The following is a 15,987-nucleotide window of genomic DNA, read 5'->3' as shown; positions in this document are numbered from 1 at the left end:
CCGCCTTGTGCACGCTTTTCGTTTGTTCTTTTTGTTAGTGTAAAAATAAACATGTCCTTACCTTCACGCCTTGCCCGCGCCAACTTTCCTTTGCATTCTGGGAAAACACAACACCGCAAGGTCCACGCTTTGACAGGTTTAGCTATTTTGCGGGTGCAGAAGGTTAGATAGTGGTCGCTAAGACCACAGATCATGACCCCACTATTTTTTATTTTAGGCCGGTCTGATGTGAGAATGAAATCTATGGTTGATTGGGTGGAATCACACACCCTTGTGGGTAGTGTTATTAGCTGGGAAAGACCGTGCAGATTAAAAATCTTGCTGTAAGATCTGAAGACAGGCGCATCTCTGCGTTGAATATCTTTGTTCAGATCTGCAGTTATAATTTTCTCCACGTTGTCTACCCCAGCTAAGCACTCCTCGAGAGCACCATAGAAATCACTCGGATTAGGGGGTCTGTACACATTCCCTATCAGTACCGGCTTAGCGTTTTTAAATTTGATTTCCGCCCACACAGATTCAAGGGCATTGTGGTTGAGATCAGTGCGAGTTATGTATTTTATATCCGGGTGAATATACATACAAACACTCCCACCATGTTTATTCCTGTCCTTTCTGATAACCGAGAAGTTTTCTATCTCTATCTCTGAGTCAAAAACACTTTGATCTAATTCGGTTTCAGAGAAACACAGGATTTTTACCTTTTTGTTGTGGAACATTTCTCTGATTTGGTCGAGTTTGGTTCCAGAGAGACTGTTCACATTAAGGTGGATGATGTGGAGTCCACTGGAACCAAAAAGAGCATCAGAGTCCGCTGTGGAGTGGTAATGTCCGGAAAAAGGAGGGATGGCCATGTTGGTTGTTATTGAAGTTGAAGAGCAGTCCAGTTCACTGTTTGGATGGAGAGGCTTGGGGGAGGGGGAGAGAGGCCCATTGTTCATCAGCCAGGTGATGGGGGAGGGGCGGAGTTGGAGAGGGGGGGCCAGGTAGGGGAGGCCCGGGTGGGGGTGGGGGTTGTTTTCGCGGGCTTTGGTGAGGGGCGGAGTAGGAGAGGGGGGGCCAGGTAGGGGGGGCGGGGATGGGGGTTGTTTTCGCGGGCTTTGAGGCTGAGAACAAAGACCAGGGATGGGCAAAGAAACCCCTGAATCCTGTGTAGGCCGCGGGGGGTCCAGGTACCACGGTTCTGATCATCAGGGACCGGGGAGAGGCTGCGAGGACCTCCGCTCTGCCGTCTCTACTGGAGACCGGGGTGTTGTTGTCGACAGCCACCCCGCTGTCCGCCGCCGAGCCGCTGTCCTCACCGATGTCTGGGCCGTCCTCATCCACCTCCGGGCTGCCGACCGCATCGATGATCGGGGTGAAGTCCTCCGTCGAGCCGCCGACCGCTGGAACGCAGGTGAGCTCGGGTTGTGATGAGCAAGTAAGGGCTGGCGTAGGTGGAGAGCTGATGTTTTTAGCATAGCTCCGACGAGGTCCCGTAGCTAAGTTAGCTTCCTTGGCGTCGTTAGCAACAGCATTGCTAGGCTTCGCCAGGCGGGACAACATTAACCGGGTGGTTACTGGTCCAGGGTTTAATTCAGTGTCTCCTGAGAGTAGAAATATTAGTAGAATTGTTGATCTTCGGTCTGTCCTTCCAGTCAGGGGCTTGTTTCTTCTGTTTCGATCCGCTGTCAGACACGGGGTAATCACGTTACCTCTGAAACCAAAGTGCTTTGCTGAAGAATTACTGAGGAGGTACAAATCAGAGTGATCGCCTTTTTCGCGTTCCCGACTCTCATTTTCAAGAGGGTATAATATCTGTGGTGGTTTAAAATACAAATCCGTGATCCACAATAGAAAAAGGAGGACATGTGGAATCATACGAGCCTTTGTTTGGATTCCACAGTGGGAGCGAAAGAAAATGCGACTGCTCATCTTGGAGACCGGATGCAAAGTCAACTAAGGACTCACCATAATGACCCACGTTAAAATACAGTAGCGTAAATATTGATTAAAAACAAGTCAGAGGTTTTATTTAACTATTATATTTAATATTTTGGCCACTGTAACAATACACACAGTTTGAACAGTAACATTGTGTATGAATGTAAGAAAATAAAACCCTTTGCATTATTCAAGTGAGTCTTTGGCGTACGTGACTCTTTAGCGCCCTCCAAGTGGCTCCCTGGAGCATTTTTAAAAATAGATTGAAAATAGAAAAAGATGGGGGGCAAAAAAATAATATTTTTGTTTTAGTATGTTTTTTGTTTGAGGACAAACATGACACAAACCTTCCCAATCGTTAGAAAGCCCACTGTTTAATATGTTTGTATGTATGCTTCACTGATGACATTATTCGGTGAACATCGTTTTGTCCTACTAATTTTGCCCGTTCTTGAACTCACCACAGTGTGGACTGTGACGCAATAGTTTGTTTACATGTAAAATATTCCACTCCTTCTTTGTCTCATTTTGTCCACCAAAAGTTGTATGCTGTGCGTGAATGCCCAAAGGTGAGCTTTGTTGATGTTATTGACTTGTTGAAGTGCTAATCAGGCATATTTGGTCAGTGCATGACTGCAAGCTAATCGATGCTAACATGCTATTTAGGCTAGCTGTCTGTACATATTGCATCATTATGCCTCATTTGTAGGTATATTTGAGCTCATTTAATATCCTTTATTTTTATCCTCTTTGTATATAATTTAATTTTGCATGTCTCATGACACATTATTTGTATGTAATATTGGCTGCATTTCTGATAGTTGTTTGTGTGCCATGTTGTTCCAGACCACAGCAAACATTACCTAGCTTGCCAAAGATTGTAATAAATCTATTAAAAGAAGACAGCCTGCCGTTTCCTTTAACTTGGACACACACATCTATACCTTTGGCCATTCCAAGACAGTAATTTCCAGGAGTTATCTCACCTTCTGAGACGTTTTACTAATGTTTTCCAATGTTGTAAAAATGTGTAGAATAAATATTAAATTTAAACATTTCTGTCAATGAAGATTTGTTTCAGCCTGCGACACAATCATGTTGATAGTAGGCTATTATAGCTAATATAGATACTTACATAATGTGTTGCCTTCATTTAAAGATTTATATAAGACTTTTAGAGTCCTTTTGATAGTAGGCTAATATAACCAATATAGACACTTACGTCATGTGTTGTCTTCATTATAACACTTATATAAGACTTTTAAAGTCATTTGATAGTAGGCTAATATAACTAATATAGACACTTACGTCATGTGTTGCCTTCATGATAAGACTTATATACAACTTTTAAAGTCATTTTGATAGTAGGCTATTATAGCTAATATAGACCTGTGTACTTATACCACAGTTTGAGAAATGAAGGAATATGTGAGTCCAGCCATTCAAATGAAATTCAAGAGTGGATGTAAACACAAAATTGTATTCACACAATATAGTCAACGTAAGTCAACGTTGATGGTTCACATTTATCCTGGATCATCGTACCTTTCTGCATACATTCTTTTTCTGCAACTAAAGCACCACATTCTTACCTCTGCTGGAGCAGCAATGGCCGACACTTGAATGCCATACTGAAAGGAGCCACCAATCCCCAGAACCACGGCTAGAAGATAAAGTCTCCAGTATTGTAGCTGGTGCGACAATAAAGCACACACACACACACACACACACACACACACACACACACACACACACACACACACACACACACACACACACACACACACACACACACACACACACACACACACACACACACACACACACACACACACACACACACACACACACACACAACAGTCTTTGAGTTAGCTATTACACATAATCACACTTCCACACTTCTTGCACTGTACTGTCATGCTCCACTGATGTGTGCTTAATTATTACAACTTCTGCTTGTTCTTCTCTTGTTACTCAAGTCTTTTGTTTTTTTTTTACCAACATCAACAAGCTTACTGGTGTCCACAACACGAGGCACACTTGCACCACATCCAACAATAACATGATAATGTTTTATTATGTTTGATTGCAGATGTACAAAACCATAACAGTAAGCCCTCGTTTATTGCTGCAAATTGGTTCCGGGCCTGACAGTGATAAACAAATTCCCGTGAAATCTGAATTATTAATTATTAATTGAATATGTTGTACTGTAACCATGAAACAACACTCACATAGTCATTCATACTTGTTAAGGTGGGACTGGATGCTGCCTGAGGCTGAGCCAATCAGTGGCCACGATACTGAACTCTGTTTGGTTTGGTCTCATGTAGTTGCCAATACTATTGTAGTATTACGGTACATTGAGCCGTGTTTATGGTTACAAATGCTAAATTTAGGCCAAAATTACGCAGAATAATACAATCGAATCCGCATTTGAATAAAGCCGCCAACTTCAAAAGGCAAAGTGCCAAGAGACCAATGTATTCGTATTCAGGTATTTTATTAGTATTAATAGCATTTTGAGGTGAAGGAGTATAAGCTGATAAAACGTATTGGAAAAGATGAGTCATCGAGGTTTGCACATGTGAAACGAGTCAGAGCTTTTCTTCTTGTCACTCTCTCACACACACCAGTGCATGTGTCAAGGATTGTTAGCGAGTTAGCAGACGGCACAGGAGTTATGATGCTAGTTAGCAGCTACTGGTGATCAACAAAGTGCAAAAGTGTATGTTGTCACATATCAAGAAAGAACCTTCTACCTTCCTAGTCACGTCCGTTGGGTCCTTGGGCAAGACACTTCACCCTTTGCCTCTGATGGCTGCTGGTTAGCGCCTTGCATGGCAGCTCCCGCCATCAGTGTGTGAATGTGTGTGTGAATGGGTAAATGTGGAAATAGTGTCAAAGCGCTTTGAGTACCTTGAAGGTAGAAAAGCGCTATACAAGTATAACCCATTTATCATTTAAATAAGATTTCAATGGTGATTTTTTTTAAAATGTAGATTAATTTGACTAAAAAAAGATAAGATAACGTGCATTTAAAGACCCCTGGAAAAAAAATTGATTCAAACACAAATTGCGATTCTTGTTGAGTATGATTCTGAATTGCTTCAAAATAGTCAAGAACCCATTTTTTAAAATATGTTTTTATGCCATGTCCTCGCTTACTGACACGTCAGCAGCCAAAGCAACAGTTTTTGTAAACTGTTTTTAAATGTTTTTATTATAGTTTATTTACTAAGCAGAATTTTATTTGACGCCCTCCCCCCATTAGATTTTTTTTGGACATGTTTTTTTATGTGAAACAATTTTCATACTTTTTTTCCTCCAGCTGGAATTTAATTTGATGCATGTTTTGAACAGAAACATTTTCTAATATGCTCAATTATTTATTATTCTACTGCAAAAAAACTAATTCAACCTAATATAAACTGACTTGCTTACAACCCAGCATTTTTGCACTAATGCCCCCACAGGGGGCACTGAGAAAAAATAACATTTACCATCATATTCTTATCAGTGATTGAGCAGGAAAAGGCTAGGAATATGTTTGCGGTAAAATGTCGTATGATCGCGGAAGCAATAAGCACAGCGCACGATTAATTTTTGTAAGATTCACACCACTTGTGCATTAATAGGCGTCTCTCGCCACTTTGCGCTTCGAGTTATCGTGTTTTTTTAACATATATTCATACAAAAAAATCATATCACAGTTCCGTGCTGTTTTGCATTTGACTATGGCAGAGCTGGGCAAAATACGGCCCACAGGCCACATGCGGCGCATTATGATTTTCAATCCGGCCCACCGGACGTTCTACATAATATTTTTAGACCTTGAACATCAAAACTGTCACTGCCATTATGGTGTGCAGTGCTGTTTTTAAATGACCGTAAGTCTTGAACTACAGAAAGTATTTCAATGGTCGGAATCTGTGCTTTTGAGTAATATATTACGGTAATCTACGTCACAGCAGCTCAGATGAGGAACAAAGCAGAGTGGGCGGGGTTTGTTTTCAGAGCAGCCAGCCCGAAACACATGTGTCAGGAACAGATGCAGAAGCTAATTTTTACAGCAAATGTCTGCATAAAAGTGATAATATATCATATTGTAGGTGTTTATTACACATTTCATTCATATGTTGCTGGGTTTTTTTTACATTTTTGTTGTGTTTTGCTTGATTGTAAAATATACACAACTATCAAGGAGCTGGTCTGAGAAGTAAAAGAGGAGCGACATTCATATGTTGTTAATATTCAGTGTTTTATTGTTCATAGGTAATATTGTAAATCCCACTTTCTTTATTTTAATGTACATTTTGTGTGTCCCATTCAGTAAAAAACTGTAAAATTTAATTCCGCCTTTTTGATGTGGTCTGTCATAACTTTTTCAGAATTCTATCGGACGTTGTGACTTTTGGTATTAATGTTCCTGAAAAAAAGGGACCCGGACACACATACTGTACAGCAGACTTTTACAGCTAAATGTGTATCATTTATACACACATACACATTGGCCCCCCAGACATATTTTTTCTCTCAATATGGCCCCCGAGTCAAAATATTTGCCCAGCTCTGGACTATGGCCTGTTATTAATAAAAAAGATTCACATTTTAGCAGATTGTATGTATATTTGGCCCGAATTAGGCTTTTTCAAGCGTAAAAATGAACTCATCAAATCTAAGGCACTGTAATGTATTGCACATTATCATCCACATCATCACAGGAAGTGGCAGTATTTTCGCAGCTTTGTGGTTGTGTTAAAAAAACTAATGTCTTATTTATGTCTTATTAGTATTTCTATATTGCGTAAACCAAGTGTAAAGGCGACTATAGTAGTCTTATTTCATGTCTAGAGGGCTGTAATTATAGTAAAAATTCTACAATGTCGTTGTTTTTAATCTGCAATGACAATAAAAGCCTATTCTATTCTATTTAGAAGCTCGTACATAGTTTTTTAATGCTCTAAATGTGAAAATATTTGCGACCAATTAACTGTTATAAACAAGGGAACTACTCTACATAGAAATATGTACTCATAATATCATGAAAGTAAGCACTCAATATCAAATCATATTTCTCCAAGAATAATTCATCCTACCTTATTTGATGCTCCCTCCATGTTTGTGCTGCAGCGCGGTGGATGCTGACCTCAGCAGAGCGGCATATATGAAGGCCGCCGCCATGCAGTTACACATCGATAGCTTTGGTTGTCCATTAATGTCGTTAGCGCAGCATTGTCGTGTTTTTGACGTAAATCGCAGCACCGGATAAAACCTGGTCTGTCTGGCGGTGGCGTGTTCTAGTAAGACATTAGGTTCCCTCGGGACCGCGTTCCCGTCCATCAACTATCAACTTAAAGTGAGACGGTCTTCCATCGAACGTTCAAAGCCTCAAAAATCTAACTAAACTTAATCATCATGCTTACCGTCAGAGAGCCTCAAAATGTGATGATAACCATAGAACTAGAAATGTAACACAATTAGTGAAATATCAATGATATCAAATTAACATGTTGAACGTAGTATTAAAGTCAGTAGATTATTTTCTGTATTTTTTTTTTTAAATAATAAAAAATAATTAAAATATTCTCCGTAAAAATAAAACTGGTGCCATTTTTCCATTTACAGGTATGCACTGTATAAACAAAGACCTTAGAATTTCCTGTTAAAAACTTGCAGCGCAGTCGCCAGAATTGTAATGCAAAAATAACAATGTTACAGTTTTTCAATTTGCAGTTAGGCACTGTAAAAAAACAAAACAAAAAAATGGTAAAGAAAATGGTAAGAACACTGGCAGCTCAGTCGACAAAATTTTACCGGAAAAAGAACAATGGTAATGTTTTTCCATTTACTGTAATGCACTGTAAAAACAAATCCAAAAAGGCAGTAGATTTTATAAGAAAATATTGTAAAAATATTAATGATAGTGTTTTGTTTTTTCATTTTTAGTAAGGCACTATAAAAACAAAAACGGGGAGTTCACTGTAAAAAACTAGGAAATATCGGAAATAAACAATGGTATTTATTTCATTTATTCCATTTACAGTAATTGGCTGTAAAAAAAAAGAATAGATTTTATGATAAGAAAACTTGCAGCTCAGAGCCCAGAATTGTAATTTAAAAATAATAGTGTTAGCGTTCTCCAATTTACAGTAAGGCACTGTAAAAACAACAAACATGTATGTCGCTGTAAGAGGATGCTGAAAGCTGCACTCCTTTGAGAACAAAAATGTACAGATTCTGGACAGCGAGAACGGATTGGTTGAAAAAACATCCCTTAACAGAGGTGGGAGTCTGCGACATCACCTATTTCCCACATACAACACTGTCCTTTCAACCATCCCTAAAAGACTCTGCAATTTAGCCTCCAACAATTAACAAGACTTAGAAACATTCTGGTCTCCTTTGTGCCATTTCTTTACAACTGACTGGAACGTGGGCGATACCAACTATTTCGGGCCGATAGTGGTCGATCCACAGCGATTGTTCTGCCAAACGATACCTCAATGTTAATGAGGGGAATTTACACTTCAATGACTGTCTTTGGCTTTGACTGTTCGGATTGCTCTTTTGCATCAAAACAGTTGTTTTTCTCATTACGATAGGGCCAAACAATCCTTGCCCAGGCACAGCCTTCTGGTTGGAGTATAAATATTTGGGGTTGGGCACCAGCCGCTAGACTAGAGCTGACCAATATAAGTCTATGAGCAAGGACTGATGAAGCTTACTTGGAGGTCGGGTCGCGGAGACAGCAGCCTAAGCAGAGAAGCCCAGACTTACCTCTCCCCTGCCACTGAGTCCAGACCTTCCTGGGATCCTGAGGCGTTCCCAGGCCAGCTGGGGGACATAGTGCACCCAACGTATCCTAGGTCTTCCTTGTGACCTCCTCAACCCGTGATCTTGTTCTTTCGGTCAGAACCCAAAGCTCATGACCATAAGTGAGGATGGGAACGTAGATCAACCGGAAAATTGAGAACTTTGCCTTCTGGCTCAGCTCCTTCTTCACCACAACGGCTTGATACAGGGTCCACATGTCTGCAGATGCCTCGATCCGCCTGCCGATCTCACGATCCACTGTTCCCCCACTCGTGAACAAGACTCCGAGGTACCTGAACTACTTGGGGCTGATTAAACAATGGCAACATGTCGCTGACGTGCACGGCTCTAAACCGTGGAGCACCTGGGTCTTTTCAAGAACTGGTTTATTTAAAAAAGTATTTTTGTCATTTTTTACCTAGATCCAAAAAAGAACTACACTATTTCGTATGTTCTTCTCGACAGTGTGAAACATTTGAGAAACAATAATAATATGCTTTATCAATTTACTATCTTCTGCTTTATTTCATATTTTTCTGTTGAACGATACATTTTAAAATTAATGGATGACTAATAATGGCCCTGCGATGAGGTGGCGACTTGTCCAGGGTGTACCCCGCCTTCCGCCCGAATGCAGCTGAGATAGGCTCCAGCACCCCCCGCAACCTCGAAAGGGACAAGCGGTAGAAAATGGATGGATGGATGGATAATAATGACCTTTGAGCTTTAAGGAAATATAATTTTAGTTAAAGAGCGTTTTATATAAAGCATATTAATTTTCTTTACACATATACGACTTGTATTAATAATGTTCAAATGTTGCCTGTGCAGAAGAAAACAATAGGCTAGTATATGATAAAAGGCATTTAAAGCAACAATAAGGAACATATGGACTTTGTCTCTCTCACGGGCTCCCCCTACTGGTGTGCAGTGTTATTTATTTCCTTTTTTTTAAATGCGATAAAAAAAAAAACAACGCATTTATGGGCAATAAATAAGAGTGTGAGCTTCTTAACAAAAAGAAGGATGTCTCGCGACTGATTGGCTGGAATCATTTTGCGTGTGCAAAGCCAGTTGCTTACGTCATTCATGAATAATTCTCTCGGCAGCACGTGGCTATGACGTAACAGATTTAAAATTCGTCAGTGACACAACAACATAAGAGGTGGACCAGCCAGGACATCGCCATTAGGGATGGGCGATACCACACTTTTAGGATTCGATACGATACCGATACTTTTTCTTGCATTTTCATCGATACCGATTACCGATACCAATAATTTCTTATTGGCAATTTTTTGTCAGTCAAAAATATTATTACTATTGTTATTATTTAAGACAAATCACAAGACAAATACAGACCATTTATACCACATTTATTATGGTCATTATATAATAAAAGTAAAATTAAAATAAATAACATAAATATGAAAAATAAATTAAATATTGTATATAATAATAACCAGTGGAGGCTCCTCCATAGAGGTGGAGGAGGCCTGGCCTCCCCAATAATTTGAGAGAAGAGAGAGATTTAAAAAAAACAATAAATATATTTATTTTATTTATTTATTTTAACAAAAAACATATTTTTTATTTTTTATATTCATATTATTTTAGTTTTGTTCATAAATCTAAATGTTCCCATGGCTAAAACCCAATATTGCAATTGTAAAGCAACAGGCCAGATTTCCCTATCAGCCAGGCCTCCCCTAGGAAATTAGCTTCTCATAGAAGTCAATGTAATGCATGCTTTTTCATGCCAATATGTGATTGGCCAGATCACTGAAAATGGGTGGGCAACGGAGGCCTGGCCTCACCATGCATTGTGTCCAGGGCTGAAAGATTGACATTTTGTTCGTCCAATCACATGCTACTGGTTCATTTGGAATCAATCCTTTCCTTTCCTATCAACACAGAAGCCATTTTGAGAATTCGCCAGCCACTTCAGTCAAACAAACACTCGCCATAGTGGCTACGAGTGTCCTATCAACTTGTGCTTTTCAGGAAATTTAGAGAACACCCCTGGCTATCATCCGTGAAGTTTATAGCTCATATAGCCAAATACTTTTGCTTAAAACGACCTCGGAAGTCCTGTATTTCTCAGTAAATGAAGCCAGCACCAACCTGTGGAGTGGAGTCCAGGAGAGAGCATGCCGCCCCTCAGCTAAACCAGATGTGAGTTGAACTAATTAGATGTCTCTACCAGTGTTACACCACTAGTTCTCAGTAGTAATAACACTCCATTTTGTCTGTGTTTCTCAGCAGATAAAGCCAACTGGAACCATATTTTTACATATTTTATATTAAATATATTGAATAAAACTACATATGATAAAGAAAGTGTTATCTTATCTTTTTTATATGCTAAACTTGATTAAATTGGTGATTACATGTTGAAGCTGTAGAAGAATGAAAAAATGTAAGCTAAACAAAATTGTTTTTAACTACATAATTAAAATTCCTGCCTTTTACACATGTTCACTTGGCGTTTATATAACATCCAAATGTCATTTCTCAGCTTAATTATCAGGCAGGCTCATAGACTTACAGCAATGTAATTTCTTCAGGAAGGCACAAGGCTAAGCTCTGCACAATGAATTGCATCAGCAAGAACTTTCTGACTGTAGCTTACACTCCAAATAGTATGCCTTTGGCCAGCACAAAGACAGATAAGAGAACAGGGAACATTCCAATCGCGAGTGAAGTGAGCAAGCGGAAAAAAATGGCCTCCTCAATTCTGGAAGTCACCAGCCTCCACTGATAATAACTATATATTATATATAATAATAATTAAATATTAGGGATTTCCAATTAACAGTCAAATCCGAATTGCAAGAAGCTGCAGTTATTTTTTAAAAAGTTTGTGATATAATTAGCAATTAATGAAATATGAAATAGATAATGTTTTCGAAATGTAAGAAATCATGTTACAGATTAAAACCAAAATCACATTCAATCATATATTCAAGATTTTCTTGGAAAAAATAAAACTGTAATGCAAAGATGAAGAATCTTGTTTAAATACGCAAGCAATTTTCAACTAACAGTAAATTCCCCTGTGTGGAAATTATTTGAATTTAGGATAATCATTTAAACAAAAATATTCAGTAAACATTACTTTAAAAAAAACAATGCCTGTTTTAAGTCAACAATTGGACAACACTGGATATGCCTGGCTGCATCGCTGTCGGCTGGCTGTGTGTGTGTTGCACGTTGACGACGCTCATTCGCTGTCTCCTGTCACGTGACTGGGCCAGCTCTATACTCTGCCAGGTACAGGGGTGTCCCAGCACATAGTAAGTTAAGTAAGTCATCAAAAACATCTGAAAGTGATGCTTGCACCCCCCACACGCCGTTTTTTTGGTTTATTTCGATACTTTTTTCAGAAAAGTGATGCCAAATGAGTAGCGTGTGAGTATCGATATATCGATACCACAGGATCGAGACGCACATCCATAATCGCCAATATTATCCATTATATTCTATAGATAAACTAATGAGGGAGTGCTTTGGTTATTATTAGTGTGGTTGTGTAAGTAACTGCAGGCAAGCTGCTTTTAATCATTTAATTAGAAAAATCAAGTAACCAGCACTGCAAACTGAGAGAACAATAGTAATACAAATTGTGTTGAATTAATAACAACTATGATTTTTCCCAGGGGCGTCACTAGCTTTTAAGGACAGGGGGGCTTAGCCCCCATGCAGGATGAATGCACAGGATGCGAAGCGAACGTGCACTGTGCACGAGCACAAAACTTCACAAACGGCTAACAAAGACTTAGAAGTTATTCATTGTTATTATTATTATTTCAGTCTGTTTATTTTCAATCTGTGTTCAGTACAACAACAAACATGGGTTTGCACAGTGACATTTTGTTTACAGCATCAACAAGAAACAATGACTTGCATGATCCTTCAAGATACACTGAAACACAATGAAAGTCATGGCATTAGCCTCTATGTTATTCATTCACAACATAGAGGCTAATGCCACCACTTTAGCTCACAATACAATAATTGTTTGTTCCCAAATATTTTGAAGTTGCACAGTTTACATTTTGGGCACATATGTGACTAAAATGGTTGTAAATTCAAGCCCTGGAAATATTACTTAATTACTTGAATTAAAGTAATATCTGGATCGGGATAATTTGGTTTATATATAATATATATATATATATATATATATAATATATATATATATATATATATATATATATATATATATATATATATATATATATATATATAATATATATATATATATATATACATATATATATATATATATATATATATATATATATATATATATATATATATATATATATATATATGTATATATATATATATATATATATATATATATATATATATATATATATATATATATATATATATATATATATATATATATATATATATATATATATATATATATATATATATATATATATATATATTATGGCAAGCTGTTAAGGAAATCAAATATATATGGAAGTCTGAATAGAAATGAGAAACGTTTATATATACTGTAAATAAGAAAGACTTAGAGTCCGTCTGCTGATCTGAAAAAGAGCCAAAGCTGTCAAAGAGCTGAGGGACCATCTTCAAAGTGCAATGCTGAAACAAATAATGCAAACAATAAAATGTAACTTCCATGGCTTGAGATTAACGCAGTCCCGTCGTCCCGGGGACGGTAAAAAAAATGCATGGGACGAAATTAAATGCTCCCAGGGACGATGGCTTTTAACAATTTTTTTTCTTTTTCTTTTTATGTATTTATTCATTTTACATTTTATATTAGATGTCTTGGTTTTTCCTCCCTCTGAAAATCCTATGAAATGTTTAACAAGCCATCCTATAATAATACAACAGCTATTAATGTAACAATACAATAACACAAATATATTTAATGATGATTTTTTCATTATTTTAACAATAGGCTAATGTATATTACTTTATATAGATTCTACAAGAAACACAAAACTTAAAAACTAAATTATTTACAATTGCAGACACAAGCTTTCGTGCAGCTTCTCTCATTGTAAAGGAAGACGGAAGTCCACGCAGGAGAAAAATGACTACAAAGATGGTGTCTGGGTTTTTCTTATACAGTATATATATATATATATATATATATATATATATATATATATATATATATATATATATATATATATATATATATATATATATATATATATATATATATATATATATATATATATATATATACATATTAAGTCTTTCATATATATATATATATATATATATATATATATATATATATATATATATATATATATATATATATATATATATATATATATATATATATATATATATATATATATATATATATATATATATATATATATATGTGAAAGACTTAAAGGTATACTAGAGCAGTGGTCCCCAACCTTTTTGTACTTGCGGACTGGTCAATGCTTGAAAATTTGTCCCACGGACCGGGGGTGGGGGAGGGGTAGTAAAAAAAAAAATATATATATATATATATATATTTTATTTTTTTTGTCATAAAGAAATACAATCATGTGTGCTTATTAACTGTATCCCTGCAGACTGTATTGATTTATAGTGATATATAATGTATATATTGTGTTTTTTATGTTGATTTAATAAAAAAATTAAATTTTTTTTTATTTTTTTAAATTTCTTGTGCGGGCCGCGGCCCGGTACCAATCGGTCCACGGACCGGTACCGGGCCTCGGCCCGGTGGTTGGGGACCACTGTACTAGAGGATGTTGTGGATCATGTTGACTGTTGGTCTTCCTAATTGTCAATCATTCTGGTGATGTTACGTAAGGACATATATATATATATATATATATATATATATATATATATATATATATATATATATATATATATATATATATATATATATATATATATATATATATCAAATAAAACAAATGGCATATCGATAAGCCATTTTTTAAATTTTTATTAATTACAACTCCAAAATAGGCCTAACAACGCCAATGGTTGTAATTCTGTAGCACTTTGAGATTTGGAATCAAATGTAAAGTAGATTACGAATACAATCTATTATATAAATAAATTATATATATATATATATATATATATATATATATATATATATATATATATATATATATATATATATATATATATATATATATATATATATATATATATATATATATATATATATATATATATATATATATATATATGTCCTTACGTAACATCACCAGAATGATTGACAATTAGGGGGACCAATAGTCAACATGATCCACCCAGAAATAAATAAAACAAATGGCTTATCGATAAGCCATTTAAAAAAAAATGTTTTAATATTTATTTATAGGTATGTATCATTATTCTCCTACTCACCTTTCCAGTAGAGGCCTCTCCCCTCTCACTTTCTGTGCTCCTCTGCCCTGACTCCTACAGGTCAATAGGGGTTGTGGAGTGATTATTATTTTTATCTACTGATGATAGTCATACGTGAATGAGCTCAGCTCCTGTTCTCCTCCATGTGTAAAGTGAGAAACACAGCTGATGGTCCAGAAGGAAGTAACCCCAAAGATAGCAAATGGTAAAAAAGAGTGCACATTTAACTTTATAAATAACCAGGACCTTCATGATGCATTTCAGGCTAACTAGCTAACTAAGTAGCAGCATTGTTTTAGAGCGGGAATGTAACTTTTTGTCAAACACAGACCTGGTGTAAAGTGGAGCTAATACATTTTACTACAAGCAGTGATGAATACTTACTTTCTTGAAAAAATGTCTAATGTCCATTTTGCATCTGTTCACGTTCTTGTTCTGCAGTGCTGTGTGCTAATGTTCTTCGTACACCTGCAGGACCGCAAGGAAGGTCGCAGAGAAAATGCGGACTGGATTTTGATGGATGTGGGCATTTTCTATATGAACAAGTCCAAGGACCGCAAGCAAGGTCGCAGAGAAAATGTGGACTGGATTTTGAGTGATGTGGGCATTTTCTATATGAACAAGTCCAAGGACCGCAAGCAAGGTCGCAGAGAAAATTTGGACTGGATTTTGAGTGATGTGGGCATTTTCTAAATGAACAAGTGGAATGGATTGGATACCGACGCACTAAAAGGGATCTCTACCTTACGCTATGAAGTGAGGGGAAACTGAGTGAACAATGACATGATTATATGATTATTTATTTAAACTCATATTTGGGCCACTTTATAATGAATATGTCGGCATGTATTTGTAAAAATAAAT

At 36.7% G+C, this 15,987-nt stretch overlaps 1 protein-coding gene across 1 annotated transcript in view; it reads right to left on the bottom strand.

Annotated features, from left to right (window-relative positions):
- The window catches only part of LOC133664049 (solute carrier family 2, facilitated glucose transporter member 11-like), a 45,163-nt gene extending 36,392 nt beyond the window's left edge, over nucleotides 1-8,771 (bottom strand). The window contains exons 1-2 of the mRNA XM_062068972.1: nucleotides 8,704-8,771; nucleotides 3,516-3,627 (exon numbers count right to left, since the gene is read on the bottom strand). Coding sequence (XP_061924956.1) covers nucleotides 3,516-3,627; nucleotides 8,704-8,771 — 180 coding nt within the window. The remainder of the gene's footprint in view (nucleotides 1-3,515; nucleotides 3,628-8,703) is intronic.
- Nucleotides 8,772-15,987: the final 7,216 nt, after the last annotated feature.

Source organism: Entelurus aequoreus, linkage group LG01 (assembly GCF_033978785.1).
Source record: "Entelurus aequoreus isolate RoL-2023_Sb linkage group LG01, RoL_Eaeq_v1.1, whole genome shotgun sequence".
Taxonomy (NCBI): domain Eukaryota; kingdom Metazoa; phylum Chordata; class Actinopteri; order Syngnathiformes; family Syngnathidae; genus Entelurus; species Entelurus aequoreus.
The sequence above is the reverse complement of the archived record's forward strand: the minus strand, read 5'-3'. Positions and strand labels throughout refer to the sequence as shown.